Source organism: Dipodomys ordii, unplaced genomic scaffold (assembly GCF_000151885.1).
Source record: "Dipodomys ordii isolate 6190 unplaced genomic scaffold, Dord_2.0 Scaffold39, whole genome shotgun sequence".
NCBI classification, from domain to species: Eukaryota; Metazoa; Chordata; class Mammalia; order Rodentia; family Heteromyidae; genus Dipodomys; species Dipodomys ordii.
Window position 1 is genome coordinate 12,848,559 of NW_012267255.1, and position 16,217 is coordinate 12,864,775.

Consider the following 16,217-nt stretch of genomic DNA (forward strand, 5'->3'; position numbering starts at 1 on the left):
GACATCACACTTGGTAGGCAAGTGCTTTGCCACTGAGCTACATCCTAGCCTACTGTTTAATATTTTGAGAAACCTAGGTACTGTTTTCCCATAATGTTTTGATTTATACCTTAACAACTATGTATAAAGGTTTTCTTTTGTCTGCATCTTGTCAACACTATCTTTTTTATGTTTGATAATTGAGAGAGATGACATTTGTTGAGTTGTGTTTTTCAAGTGATTAGAGATGGTGATAACCTTTTCATGTGCCACAAGTATTTATTAGGGCATTGGCAATTTTTAAATTGGACTATTTATTATTTTGATAAGAGTTTCATTTGTTATATGTTTTTAAATTATCCTCTTCTTTATCCATTTTCTCTGTAGGTTTGATCATGTTCTTTTAGCAACACCAAATGGTGACGTCTTGATCCGAGATCTTAACTTTGAAGTAGGTTTTTTTTTCTTTTTTAAAAAATTGTTATTATAAAGGTGATACACAGTGTTACAGTTGCATAAGTCAGATAATGAGTACCTTTCTTTTTGGACAATACCACCTTTTAAATAATCTTCAAGCTATAAGTCAAACCTGTTTTCTGAAATAGTCAAATGAATTTTAAGGTTAACTTAGTTGCCATATTCACAGAACTAAATTTTTGGATCACCTTAAAAAAATGTTTCTCTCTTTTTTTTCTTTTTGGTTGGTTGCGGGGCTTGAACTCTGGGCTTACAAACTGTCTGAGCTCTTCAGCTCAAGGCAAATGCTCTGTAACTTGAGCTACAGCACTATTTCTGGTTTTCTGGTGGTTTATTGGAGATAAGAGTCTCATGGAGGGTTGGGAAGGTGGCTCAGTGGTAGAGTGCTTGCCTTGCGTATATGAGGCCCTGGGTTCCATTCCTCAGCACTACATAAGGAGAACAAAGCCGAAGTGGTGCCGTGGCTCAAGTGGTAGAGCTCTAGCCTTGAGCTGAAGAGCTCAGGGACAGCACCAGGCCTAGAGTGCAGCTCCCAAGACAGACAAAAAAAAAAAAAGTCTCACAGAGTTTTCTGCCCAGGCTGGCTTTGAACCAAGATCCTCAGATCTCAGACTTCTGTGTAGCTAGGACTACAGGCGTGAGCCACTGGCACCCAGCTAAATCTGTTTGTTTTTTTTTTTTAAATTGCTTGTACTTTAAAATTTCAAGTACTACTATAGTATCAGAAGAAAAATTTTTTTGCCAGTCCTGGAATTGGAGTTCAGGGCCAGGACACTATCTCTGATCTTTTCTTGCTCAAGGTTAGCACTGTACCACTTGAGCCACACCTCTACTTCTGTCTTTTTTGTGGTTAATTAGAGGTAAGAGTCTCATGGACTTAACTGCCTATACTGGCTTTGAACTGCAGTCCTCAGATAGCAGCTTCCTGAGTAGCTAGGATTATAGATATGAGCCACTAGTGCCCAGCTATCGAAATTTCTTTTGCAAATGAAGTTTGCAGAAAAGCCATAGAAAATATATTTAGTTGTAATTTCCAGTATATAATAAATATTTAAACATGCAAATATAATTTTAATATATTTAAATTTAAAAAGAAACTTATTTTTATTCAAATTCTCCTAAATAGCATAGACTTTTACTACTGAAACAAAACATGGAGTCTTACAACTGATAAACCTACTGAAGAGCAGAGCAGTACAGTAGCACTGAAAACAAGTGAGTCTTTCAGGTCAAGTGAATGACACCAAGTTAGTATGTTTTCTTAATGAGATGTGGGAATGACAGACCACACTAAGAAGGAAAGGCAACTCATAAGTGGTTTTATGTGGTTTAATTTTAAGACTCTTCAAGATGTTAGGATTGGTGGTTAGGTTATGTATGTTATGACGTTATAAGTGGTTCAGAGCTGGAAGTTGTGAAAATTAGTGACAGATTCTTATCAGGCAACCTCTCCATAGTTGCAGATTCTATATCTTTACAACTTTCTATGGTGATGGAAATGTTCTGTGTATGTATGGTCTAATTCAGTAGGAAGTTATGAAAATGTGGCTAGTATATTTGAGGAGCTAGTACATATGTTTACTGCTAACACTGACATTCAGTGCAATATTGTCCAAAAGAGCAAAACTATATGATGTAAATATGTGACCAGAGGTCATTGTTCAACTAAATTTGGGTACAGTCTTACTGTGAGCACACTTGCATGGCATTGCAAGAATGGGGCAGGCACAAAATAGGCTTGCCTGGGAGATTGGGATACACGGTTGAGTAGATGCACACCACTCAGTACTATGGTTTATGTATAAATGCTGTTTAAAAAAAAAGATGATAGAGAATCACATTGTTTTTATGAACTCAGTGGCTTAAACAAAAAGATTCACAAGTTTTTTTGTATTCTGATTCAGATTAAATTGAATGGTATAACAGTGACTATTGGAAGTAAGCAGAAGTTAAAGACCCCTCACCAAATTCCTTCCCCCCATCTATCTGGCTAGTAATACCATGTATACAGATAGGATATAAAGCTTATAATTAGCAGCCAGCCATTTGATTCTAAGGAAATGTTGGTGTGTATATGTTCATTCATTCATAGATGAATTTTCTTTCAGGTTCGGTCTGGGGCCAATGTTCTAATTTGTGGTCCCAATGGCTGTGGAAAGAGCTCACTCTTCCGTGTTCTTGGTGAAGTATGTGTGATCTGCTCTCCAAAATTTTGACTTATTTTGTAATACTGTTACTATAGTGTGAATTTCACAATTCCTTCTTCCTTCCTTGTCTTTTGTAGTTATGGCCTCTCTTTGGAGGACGTCTTACTAAACCTGAGAGAGGAAAGTTATTTTATGTCCCTCAGGTAAGACCTTGTTGAAGTTGGTTTGTAATTTTTTATCTTTCTTTAAATTTACTTCACTGACTTTTTCTGTGCCACATTCAGAGACCTTACATGACCCTTGGAACTCTGCGAGACCAAGTGATATATCCAGATGGAAGGGAAGATCAGAAGAAGAAGGGGATATCTGACCAGGTAAGGGACCCTTATGTCCTAGACTAATGAAAACGTCCTAGTTCTGATTCTTTGTCTGCATATCAGTATTTAAATGCCAGGTAGTTTGTCCAAACTTTCAAAGCTGTGGGAAGAAATCAGCAATTTGTTTATATCACTTGATTTGTATTTATCTGTCTGTACACTATTTGTTGTTTTCTATGTTATTTTGTAATTCTTAGATTTGAAGCACATGATCTTGTGCTTCTTACGTAGGCTCTGTACCACTTGAGTCCTGCCGTCTTACCCTTTTTGCCTTTTTTTTTTTTCAGTACCAGAGTTTGAACTTAGGGCCTTGTATTTGTCTGGCTGACTCTCTTATCACTTAATCATGCCTCCATCCCCAGATTTTTGCTGATTATTTTGGAGACAGAGTTTTGGACTTTTCTGCCCATATTAGCTTCGAAACATAGTCCTTGAGATCTCAGCCTCATGAAGAGCTAGTAGTAAGTTGGTACCTGGCTGCATTGTTTTTTTTATAAGATAGAGTAGCCCTTTATGGTCTCCTGGCCTGGACTATAATCCTCTTGTTTGTGTTTTCTTGTGTAGCTGGTTTTTTTCCTTGGGTAGCTTTCCTGAAAACTGTGTTTTCCTATGTTGCACAAGACTTTGCCTAGCCATTAGTTGAGATGTAGTCAAACATTTTTTTCCCAGTTTGCCTAGAACTGCAGTCCTCAAATTGTTGCCTCCCATATAGGTAGGATTATAGGCTTGAGCCTCCATACCTGCCTAATTTCCTAAATCCTTTGATTATGCACAATGATGTTATTCTTTCTCAACCACTAGACATGCTTTTGTCAAGCTTAGCATAAATAGGAATTGAAAAGTTCAGGGCTAGCCTTGTGCCCCATTCCTTGCTAAAGAGTACCTCTTCTAAGTGGTATTGGCAATTGAATTACTAAAAATCTTGTTTAAAAACATAAAGCAAAACAGAGAACGTTGGTTTATGACAAGTCTGATTTTGTCTTGCCTCATTTGCTGGAAGGTGCTGAAGGAGTACTTGGACAATGTGCAGTTGGGTCACATCCTGGAACGGGAGGGCGGCTGGGACAGCGTCCAGGACTGGATGGACGTACTCAGTGGGGGAGAAAAACAGAGAATGGCCGTGAGTATCTCTGGAGACTAGCAGGTGCAACTGCTTGCTTTACTAAAGTCCTGTTATAGAGCTGACCTGTTTAGACCCTTTGATTGCTCAAGACACAGATTTTACTTTTTATTTCCTAACATAGCCATAATGGCTATGTTAGGAAATATTGATAATTTAAACAGTGAATCAAGTGTTAGAAATGTTTAACTTGAATGTCCACTTGGAATTCTAAAACCGTCATTAATAATGAATGTTGCCACACTTGTGAAGGAAAAGCTGTAGAAACAGTCCATTTTTCTGAAGGCTAAACGGGGTCTCTGTGGCACAGTGGCCCTCCCATATGCAGCCGGCCCAGTCAGGTGCCGCCTCTCAAGTATCTTTTCCCTGCTCTCTGCAGAAGTGAAGGTTAGAAAGCATGCACACCTCTATTCCTTGTTCTTTCCTTTCCATCCATTGCTGTGTGTATCTTTGTTTTAAGGTATAGTATCTATCACTTAAAGTTATTTGAAATTTAAAAACTTTCTTAACATAAAGAAGTATATAACAATTAAACTTATTCCTAACCAAAAATATGTACTAAACACTACCTGAAAAGAATAATACTTAGAACCTCTGTTGAGGCACTTTAAAAGAGTCACTTTTGAACTGTGTGTACCACAGTACATGCAGGGGGTTTTCCCTTTGCTGTTAGCCTGATGGTAATTAGGAAACACTTGAAATCAAAGGAAAAAGGCTGTGCCCATCATCTTTTGGCTGTGTTCTACTGTGTTGCTTCCTAGTCCCTGATCTTGTATGTTGTTTCCCAAACTATCAGTTCTCATGTTGTGACATGAGATTAATCTATTGTGAAGAATGAATATTGAACAAGAAGGAGGGAAATATTTTCTGTATCCAAAATGGAAATTGGACCAAAGGAGCAAGCCTTTGAAACAGTTGGATGTTTCTAGGGTCAGTTTCTAGAATCATATTGCAGAAATAACTGCAAGCCAGTAAGACAAATCTAAAAACATTTAAACATTAAGTTTCAATATGACTTAAAAGAAAATGGAGAGATAATTCACAGGTAGACACGGTGGTTACACAGAAGAGAAAAAGTAAATGTACTTAAATCATCAGTTCTGTATGAGGACTGAAGGTATAGATGGAGTCATTTTTGAAGGGAAGAATTCACAAATGTGCCTAGAGAAGAAAAAAAAAGAGACAATTAGTTTAATTCAATGGCAGTTATTTTTTGAGAGCTTAATACATGATAGACAATATGCCACATAGTTGCCCAAGTGATCTCCCTTAATTTTACAGCAGTCCTATGTAATAAGCATGAGTGCCCAACTCAAACTAACTCAGCCTTGCCTGTTAATCCTGGTGAACATGGTTTATCAAGGCCAGGCAGCACATTGGTATTGGCATGGGTTCCCCTCCTCACCTACAGCCTTTGTGTACCGTGCAGTCAGGTGGCTGACAGCACAGAGGAGAGAGAGAGGAGACAAAAGCCTGTCTCTTGGGATGTGCACATCTGTCCATTAGCATGGTGAAAGTGAAGATGCAGATTCAGGGAATATGGAAGGGAGAGGAGAAAGTAGGGGCAGGAGGAGAGGAAAGAGTACAGGAGGGAGGAGAGGCCTCTGGAATGCCTCTAGCATCCATTTCTCCTCATTGGCCCCGCACTGGTTTGTCCTCCACCCTCTTCAACTGCCTGTGCAGGACACATCATCTTCATGGGAAGGGCTGTGTCTCCATCAGTTTGAGAAAATGATGACAAAAATGAGAAAGGAGTAAGGAGCAGCGGCGGCCTTGAACAGGTCTGACATGTGCCTGCATCTGGTGCTGTGTTGTAGCAGTTGGGAGGACATGCTGCTAGAAGGCCAGCCTCGGTGTGAGAAGGGATGGGACTGTGAGTCTTACAGGCTATGCTAAGGACTTTGGATTTTCTTTGAAGTTGAGTAGGAAGTTGTTGAAGGATTTTTAGCCAGAGCGAAGTTCTCTGCTTGTGACAGAGTCCCTGTGGGTACATGGAGAATGGAGTGAAAGGAGTGGAGAGGAGGCTGGAGTCTATGTGGTTGTCTGGGGGTGCTCCGGTGTCATGGCATGCTTGTAGAGAGGGGGAAGAGTGGACTGACCTGAATCCATTAAGCAGGGCTGGGTGAGAGGGATGAGGACAGGGAAGGATTGAGTGATGAGGGAAATCTAGAAAACACATTTCAGTTTTAGACTTCTACATCTGAGAATCTGTGGGCTACCTGAATAGAAAATCTAAATAAGAATTTATCAAGCTAGAAATTAGAAAAGCATAGATGATACAGATGTCACCTATGTATGGTTTTCAGAATGTCAGTATTGTTGGAAATCTTAGATTAGATGAGATCACTCAGAAAGACGTAGTGTAGGAAGAGAGAAGGAAACCTAGGAATTAGCCCTACAGAACCCCACCTTGAATGAGGGAGCAGCGTGGAGGGTGGAAGACCCCCAGTGCTCTTGCTGTTGCTTTCTCAAGAAGGAGGAAGTGTTCACCCAAGTGGAACACGGGATCATCTCTGGGGGTAGATGACAAATTGGAATATCTGTCAGAAAAAGGATCAGCATAAGTTGTTCCAGAAGATAAAATAAATGTGGGAGATGCATAAAGGAAAATGTTCAGCATTTCAGATAATCAACAAAATGTAGGCTATAGCAATCCTGGTGTTAATTTTTCATTCACAAAATTAGCAAAGGCTTTAATAAAGCTTCTAGTAATAGAGTCAGGACACTGGTGTACTAATGACTGTTGGAGTGTGAGTTGGTACTGCTGTGTAAGCAACAGAGGGTTTAAATTCTGAGTCTGAATTGTGGGATTTGGTTGAAATCCATGCTCTCTAATATTATTTTTTAGTCAGTAGTGGGGCTTGAACAGTGTTCCTTAGCTTTTTCACTCAAGGCTGTTGTGCTACAAGTTGAGCCACAGCTCCACTTGCGACTTTTTTGTGGTTGATTAGAGATGAGTGTCATGGCTTTGAACCACAAGACTCATTTTTGAGGCCTCCTGAGTAACTAGGATTATAGGCATAAGCCACCAGTGCCTGACCACGTTCCCTAATCTTACTTGTTTAGTGAAGTTACTACTACCATAGAACTCAGTATTGCCTCACACCAGTTTATGTTTTCATATTATGGCCTCTATTTTCTTCTTTACTTGAGATAACAGTAAAGATGGGTTTCTTTATATTGTTCCCATTTATAGGAAGCAGATTGGTTTTGGTAAAATAATTGTCACACTTTAGCTTTACAAGATTTCAAAATGCATATTTAAGTAAAGCAAACATAGCTTAGTAAAGATAGCTTTAGTAAAATAGATATACTTAGTTTTAGGTCTGCATATGTTTACAAAAAGCCTTTCTTCTGCTTCAGATGGCAAGATTATTTTATCATAAGCCGCAGTTTGCCATTTTGGATGAGTGCACCAGTGCAGTGAGCGTGGATGTAGAAGACTACATCTACAGCCACTGTCGGAAGGTGAGTGGCACCCAGCATCTTAGCTGGAGGGGATGTGTTCCTATCCATCACTCTGTCACCACACACTGCTCAGAGAAGTCTCCCATCACTAACCAGCAAGATGATATCTTGCTTAGTAATGGTGTTAAGGTTGGTAGCTAAGATAGGAGTAACATAAAAAGAGGCGTAAGTATATAATCCTCTATATAATTCTCTTCATTTCTTAGGTATGAAACATGTAAGTATATTTTCCTCTTGCCTCATTATTTATACTCAGTTTATCCCATTAACTTCACTGAAACATCTTTTTAAAATCAGGAAGACTCAATAGCAACCATTTGTAATTTTTAATTTGTCTGTTCTGGGCAGCATCTTACTAAACTTGTTTTAGTAGATAAGTATGAGGCTGTTTGTATTGTCATTCTTTTTTTTTTTGGCCAGTCCTGGTGCTTGAACTCAGGGCCTGGGAACTGTCCCTCAGCTTCTTCTGCTCCAGGTTAGCACTCTACCACTTGAGCCACAATACCACTTCTGGCTTTTTCTGCTAATGTGTTATACTGAAGAATTGAACCCAGGGCTTCATGCCTGCTAGGCAAGCACTCTACCATTGAGCCACATTGCTAGCCCCTGTATTGTTATTCCTTAAATCATTATTCAGTTTTCATTTGAAAATTGCTACTGCCGGTCTAACTCATTGGATTTTTTAGAACAAGACTAGTTATGTGCTGCTTTTACAGTTTTGATGTAAGTAAAGGGGTACAGAAGAATTTGAATGCCTTATGCCTACTTGGGCAGCTTATAGTAAATAGAATAGGTCACATTGCACATATGTAGACATGCATTTTTATTTACATATACAAACATACGTAAATAAAATGAAGTCCCGCTACCCAGAGTATAGCCATGGCATGGTTATCTCCATGTCCTAGAAGTGACTTAGCAGTACAGAATGTCAAGCACTGGCTACTTTGAATCTGCAAATGGGCGAAATGCCCAGATGGTTCACATGCATGTGACACTGTGAGCCTGCGCTGGGGAGAACGAATGAGCCAGCTTGTCACGTTTGTCTTAGCAGAGAGATTTAACTATTGATTGTATTTTTCTTTCTTTCTTCTTCTTTTTTTTTTGGTCAGTTGTGGGGCTTGAACTCTGGGCATCAGCTCAAGGCTAGCACCCTACCACTTGAGCCACAGTGCCACTTCCAGCTTTTGTTTTTTTCTGCTTATTTGGTGCTGAGGGATCAAACCCAGGGCCTCATGGATGTGTGGCAAGCACTCTACCACTGAGCCACCTTCCTAGCCCTTGATTGTATTTCATGTATAGTTTCTTTTCAATTCTTGAGTTACTTTTATAGCATTTATATAATAAATTTATTATATGAATACTATAAATTACCAATATTGATGTTTCATAGGTGTTAGAGATGTTTATGAATTTTTGTATATATAACCATGTAGTCTGTATTTGACTTAGAGGCTTCTTTGCTGGTAATTTTGACCAGGCAATTTCATAAATTCTGCAAAATATAGATTTTTTTTTGAAGGAAGACAATTTATATGGAGCTCCATGACAGTTTAAATTATGTTATCAGAATATCACAACATGAATCAACAGTAATGACCTCTTAAAGTCTAGAACTTTTTTACAACAGCAAAACCAATATAAATTTACCATTTTCAAATTGTCTTGTATGATTTGTGTTTTATTAATGCTGATAACATGTTTATCTTATTATGTAGTTCCTAATCAAATTTTGCAAGGCAGCCTAACTTGGGACACACTACAATTTTTAAGTTTCTTCAGCCACTTTGTAGCTGTAGCAATGTAGAAGTGTAATCTCTTGGTGGAAATGATACAGAATGTACTTGGACTAATTTTTTAAATTACCATCAAAATGAGATCAAAATGAGAAGTCACAGGTGGAAATGGTGAATTCTCACATGTGTGTGTCTGTCAGCCCTGAGAGCTGTTTGGAAAAGCAGTGATCTAGAACAGCATGACTTGCCAGATGTTGGTACTGTAGGCATTTTGGCTGTGTAACTGAGAAAGCTGCTGGGCTGTCCTGTGTATTTTTCTGTGTAGTGGCATCTCCGGCTTCTGTCCATTAGATGGCAGTAGTGATCTCAGTGTGACAACTAAAAATGTCTCCAGACTTTTATCAATTGTAATGTCCCCTGAGGACAAAGATCTCAGTTGAGAAGTAGTGAATCAGAGTATCTGTAGTTGTATCTTTTAGTATTTTCTTCAAAATCTGAAGGTTAGACCTTAAATTCTATGTTTAGTCTGAAATACAGAAAGCTTTTAGGACCAGAAGGGTTTCCATAATTTTTTAGGAAGTTCGTTGAGTAACAAAATCTGACCTGAACTAATAGAAGATATACTGTCTCATTTATTGCAGCTGTTCATATGGATTACCTCAGAAATATTCACATGTTTAATTGTACAGTTCTGCCCCAGAACCTTCTAGGAGAGGATTAATAATACATTTCCAATATCTGGATTCCAAAATGTATTTCCACAATGAAAGTAATCCCTTATTGGGATTATAATTGGCATTTGAGAAGCAAGTTAGTTGTAGACAGTGCTATACTGATTAATCTTTCCACTTTAACATTTTGCTACTTTTATCCTATTATCTTTTTGCATATATTCATGTATATGTATATATATATGTGTGTGTGTATATATATATATATATATACATACATACAATTGGAGATGTGTTTTCTATTCAAAACAAGATAATACACTCAATGTTAGTACCTGTTAGTTTTTGTTATGTGGCTAATGGCACAAATTTCCATTACCATAAACATTAGGCATCATTAGAAATTTTTCTCTTTGATATTGTTTTTTTTTTTTAGCTGTCTCCACTGAAAGTGGTCATTTTAACAGCTTGTGTTCATTTAATGTCTGGCTATTTGTTAACCGAACCCTAAAAACCCTTTATTTTTCTTTCAATTAGGTGGGCATTACCCTGTTCACTGTGTCACATAGAAAATCTCTCTGGAAGCACCATGAGGTTTGTGTTTCTCACTATGGAACAATGGAAGTTTATTTAAATGTGTGAGTCTAGGTGAAAATGGTTTTAGATTTCTTGATGCATGCTCCATTATAAAAGAGAAGGAATGGAAACGGGCCTGCTGAGAGCAGCCCAGTCAGGCACAGCAGCCCCTCTTCCTCCCCCGGCCCCAGGCCTAGATTCTTTTTTTTTTTTTTTTGATATTTTAATACACCTATGTGTTGACATAAAAAATTTAATTCAGTGCTACAGCATTGTTTTTCAAAGATTAACATTTACAATTATAGTCAAATAAAACATTATTACAAAACTAGGTTTCTTTAACATTTTTTAAATGCTAACCTAACTTTGTTAAGTCTATCAGGCCTAGATTCTTGATTCTGGGTTGCTGGAGCATCTCATTTGTGAGGTGCATATGGACTTGGTTCACTAAAATCACATACATAAGTGTGTGCTATAGCTTTTAGCAAAGAAAGAACACAGGAACTCTGCATTATTGATCCTTTCCCTTCTCTCCACAGTTCTACTTGCATATGGACGGCAGGGGCAATTATGAATTCAAAAAGATCACAGAAGATACAGTCGAGTTTGGTTCTTAGAGAAATCAGAAACCTGTACTTTTGTCAATGAAATGAAAAATCATTACAGAATACATATAGAAATAGTACATTGTAAAATAAAGCTAAGCTTGTTTTTTTAAAAAACAAAGCAACCAATTAACTAGCTATAGAATAATTGAGAACTTGTTGTTAAAACACTTAATATTATATTAGGATATTGCTAATTGTGTATATGTTGGTTTAATTATTAATATGTACTAAGAATGTCCTTATTCTTGTGGTTAAAAACCTGCCTGAATTAAATTGGGCTTCAATTGGTGTAACCTGATTCATCCTGGGATGTAAACCATCCAAAGTCAGCTATTTGACTTTGTGGCTCAGTCTCTTCCTTCAGTGAAGAACCCTATTTAACACTGGGGTCATCACTTGTCCTGTTGTCACCAAACGTCTTGAGTTTTATTTCCTTGTGCCCCATGGTCGTGGGAAGCAGACCAATCACAATGTATTATTCAAATGAAGAACATCTCTGCATCGCAGCTCTGATTGCACTGTGGCAGATCTCCCTGTCACACAGTTATGCTCATTCCTCATACATGCCTTGGGGCGCGTTTGACTCCAGGAGTGCCATTTGGATTCTCTTTAGCTCTGTGATGAATGTGCCCCCCAGTCTGTGGGATTGAGTTGCTTTGAAGCTTTCTGGTGATGTAACAGAAATTTATGTGCAGTCTTGCTTATAAGGTGTGGTCACTACAAGTCACACCTCTTCTTCCCAATGTTTGGGATATTACAGCACAGTCCTCGTGTCAAACTCAAGGTTTTAGGTATTTTAGAGTTTTAAAAGAACCGGACAGATGTGTTGGGGCCATCCATCAGCAGCATGGTGTTTGCCTGTGCCAACTCCAGAGGAGCCCTCAGAATGCACTACACAAAGCCATGCCCTGGGATGCGAAGCCACTGCACCGGCCACTGGGATTGTATGTTTAAAAATGCAAAAAAATAATCATGCAAACGGGTGAATTATGTTTCCTAGGTACTGCTCTATGTCTGTGAATTTTGAATAATTTTTTTTATATTTGGGATTATTATATTGAACTACCTTAAATCAATTTCAGCTCACCAAACTACCCTTAATGACATTACATGTATTATTTGCTCAAGGAGAACTGAAACAATGTAATCAATACATTGTATCAAACTAGGGGTCAGAAAGAAGGGGCATTTTTAAAAACATTCTTTCTGCATAACTGGTTTGGGTTTTGCAGAGTTGACTTAGAATCACTGGCTACTGAAGCAGACGCAACATTCAGTTTTTACCACTTCTTTCTGGCAAACTTGTATACTTACTTTTTTTCTGTTCAGATTAAAAAAAAATCAGATACTCTACACAATTTCTGTGTGTTCTTTTTATTCCCTGTCAAAATATTGATGAGTTCTTCCCCAGGTCACACAGACTTGACTTGAAAACAAACTTAAGTGCACGTTCAGAATACCCTCAGCATCTTGTCTGCTTTTAAAGTTCTATTAAATGCACATTGAAGGAAAGCATTCTTTGGTCTTAGAAAATACTGATAAAATCTTCAGTGTATTCTACCAAATAGCTTTGAGTCCCTGGGAGAGATTTTGGCACATGGAGCAGTGGCAGATTTTCACATTCCTGAATTAGCAAAGATGTGTTAATGGAAGTATTTTCATAAGCTTCTGTAAGGATTCTCAATAGAGTCATGAAGGAGTATATTTATAAAGAGCCTTGCCTTTGCATATGTTAACATGATGCTTCACTGGAGGCCATAGTAAGGTGCGCCAGTGTTCCGAAAGTGGGTTTACCCTCAGTCCATGAACTACACTGTAACCGAGAGTAATCTGAAGGCTAAATCAAAAGAGTGGAACTTTCATCCATATTTGCATTCTGCACACCAGTTGTATCACTGTACCTTCACTTTCTACTTGGTAATGCATAGAAAGTCTGTGATAAACCACCATGGGGATTTGCTACTGGGGATAGCATAGAATGCATCCAGGGTTCACATGTGTGTGCATGTGTGTGTGTGCACGCACACACACTGATTAACATTTGCCTGAAAACTGGAAATTCCTAAACTTTGTTTCAAAACCATAGTTTGTTCCTAAAACCAGAGTGAACTTTCTTCTGTCAAATAAACGTGAACACTGTTAGTTGAAGGACACGGTTTACTTTTTAAAAACCTGTATCAGAAATTTTTCTTTCATGAAGGACTGAAGTATTTTTACCCTTTCTATAAATAACATGTCGCATCACATGCATGTCACTTTTGAAAGAACTTGAGTACCAGAACTAGAAGGCAAAAACTTCAATGCCCTAAGGGCAATTGTTTGTTCCTTTTGTGGAGAGAAGGTACTGGGGCTTAAACTTAGGGCTTCATGCCTGGATAGCTTGCTTCCTTGACTGGTGCTCTACCACTTGTACCATACCTCTAGCCTGACCGTCTACTAGTTAACTGGAGAAAGAATTTCTCTGACTTTTCTGCTTTGAACTTTGATCCTCTAATCTCAGCCTCCTGAGTAGGTAGGATTACAGGCATGAGCCATTGACCCCTAGCTTTAGATGCTCTGGCTGTTGAGATCAGTATTCTGATTCTTATTTCTTTGTAGGAGACAATACTACTTTTATTTTACCCTTTCTCTGGCTCTATTCCTGGGCTGCCTCCCCTCTCCAAAGAAGTTCCTCTGCCCTGCCCGGCAAGTCCCAGTGTCTTTAGCTGTTGTTTTGTTTTCTGTTTGATGTGGGGCTTGAACTCTAGACCCGGGTGCTGTCCCTCAGCTCTTCAGCTCAAGGCGAGCGCTCTACCACTTGAGCCACAGTGCCACTTCCGGTTTTCTGGTGGTTTATTGGAGATAAGAGTCTCACGGACTTTCCTACCTGGGCTGGCTTTGAACTGCGAGCCTCAGACCTCAGCCTCCTGAGTAGCTAGGATTACAGGTGTGAGCCACTGACGCCCGGCAGAAGCTAACTTTTTAAAGCTTAAAATACATTAGTTGACCTGACTTTCTTTTATAGCCAAAGTCTTTTTCACCAAATCACTGACTTTGGGGATGCCTGAGTCATCAGCAAGGCCCAAGGTCTGTCACCCACATGCTTGCTTCTCAGTAGCTGTTCCAGGTGCTCATTGCTCATTGGATGGTGCAGGATTCTCTTCCTGGAGTGCCTAGCATATTTCCCCCTAATGTGAATGCTGCATCTCTCAGCTGTGATTTCAGAAAACTCCCAAGTTGGTGAGCTCCCCAAACACTCTTAACATTTATGTGCATAGTGACTTGTGTGACATTTACCATGTATATGTGTGTGAGCTCCAAATTGCTGAGATTACACTTGTCATGTTTTAATGAAATTTATAATCTCTGGCACATAGTGGAAGCCAGTGTTAGGAGTAATGAATGAGGAATCCAAGAGCATAAGTGTTTCTTGCCAAGGAAACCAGAGTTTAGAAGAGGGGGCAAGACAGGTGGATGCCATTCTGTGTGATATTAAGGAATTGCAAGAGCCATGTGCTAGTTGGAACTTAGGGGCTGGCATTTCCTAGGCAGGCATTATACCAATTGAGCCATACTTCAAGCCCTTTATGCTTTTTCTATTTTGCAAACAGAAACCAAGCTGGCTCATGTGTGATCCTCATTTATGCTTCCTGTGTAGTTAGATAATGGGCACACATGAACACTCAGCACTGAGATGAAATCTTACTAAATTTCTTGCCCAGGTTGGCCTGATCTCAACCTCCTGAGTTGCTGGGATTACAGACATGAGCCAACATGCTTGGCAACCTCCCCGCCCCCTCAGATTGTTAATTATATAAACACTCTAATAACTACAGGATTTAGGCTAAATAGACTTGATTTTTAAGGCCTTTTTTCCCTTGAGTTTCTTCCTTTGAACAGATCAGATCCTTACCGTCCCATGTACAGTCTGGAAGGAAGGAAGGAAAGAAAAAGGAAAGAAGGAAGAAAGAAAAAGGAAAGATGGAAGGCAGGCAGGCAGGTGGGCAGGCAGAAAGAGAAAAAGAAAAAGGAAAGAAGGAAGAAAGAGGACAAGATAGAAGGAAGGTAGCAAGGAAGGAAAGAAGGATCTCACATTTCCAAAGAAGCCTTAAGACTCATTTTTCATAGACTTAGTTATGTAATTACCTTGGACCAATTTCTCCATTTGGGAAGAAGGAATATGATGATGGACAAAGCCAGAATTACCTGCATCCCCAGTTGAGATGCAAGGACTGTGGGGTGGGATGTTAGTATATCAAATCATCTGAATGAACAGAAGTCACATTACATAACAAAAATAAGCCTTCTTGGACAACACTGAAGGAAGTGAACACCTGCTAGATGCACATGTCCTAGAACATTTAGGAAGAACATGGGGAACAAGTTTACTCTCACTATTGAATAGAAAGCATTTTTTTTGTTTTTGTTTTTTGTTGCCAGTTGTTGGGCCTGAACTCTGGGCCTGGGCACTGTCCCTCAGCTCTTTCAGCTCAAGGCTAGCTCTCTACCACTTGAGCCACAGCGGCACTTCTCGCTTTTTTCTGCTTATGTGGTGCTGAGGAATCGAACACAGGGCCTCATGCATGCAAGGCAAGCACTCTACCACGGAGCCACCTTCCCAGCCCTGAGATCATTTTTTTCTTTAAGAAGCAGGTACTAGAAAAGTGACAGACAGCAGATGTAATTTGTCTTTATGATACAATTACGTGTTTCTGGTTCCAAATATGGTTCCAGAATCTAGTCCACACTCTCCAACTTTTCACCTGTGAAACTACTATCTTCTTTTGCTGCTTCAGTTAGGAGTCTGATACTTTCAAGGAGACCTAATCTAGTGAGCAAATGGACTGGTGTGGACTCTGTCCTCTAAGAGGTCATCAGAAGGAATTTCTTCCCCTCTTGATTTGTACTGATAGCAACATATCAATATATCAGCAATGAGATCTTAGCAAGTCTCTGTATCTCATAATCTTTTCTCCTTTGAAAGCAGAGATTCCACCAGAAGTACTATAGGATACTGGCAAGTACTAAAAATTTTATTTCAGAGGTGTTAATATTCTCCTGAATTTTTTTTTTTTTTTT

The 16,217-nt window shown here is 39.0% G+C and overlaps 1 protein-coding gene across 1 annotated transcript in view; it reads left to right on the forward strand.

Annotated features, from left to right (window-relative positions):
* Window positions 1-12,517, forward strand: part of Abcd3 (ATP-binding cassette, sub-family D (ALD), member 3) — a 60,362-nt gene extending 47,845 nt beyond the window's left edge. Inside the window, 8 exon segments of the mRNA XM_013018331.1 lie at window positions 367-430; window positions 2,565-2,642; window positions 2,741-2,806; window positions 2,888-2,977; window positions 3,981-4,100; window positions 7,464-7,568; window positions 10,513-10,569; window positions 11,091-12,517. Of these exon segments, the coding sequence (XP_012873785.1) occupies window positions 367-430; window positions 2,565-2,642; window positions 2,741-2,806; window positions 2,888-2,977; window positions 3,981-4,100; window positions 7,464-7,568; window positions 10,513-10,569; window positions 11,091-11,168 (658 nt within the window). The 3' untranslated portion in view covers window positions 11,169-12,517.
* The last annotated feature ends 3,700 nt before the right edge of the window (window positions 12,518-16,217 follow it).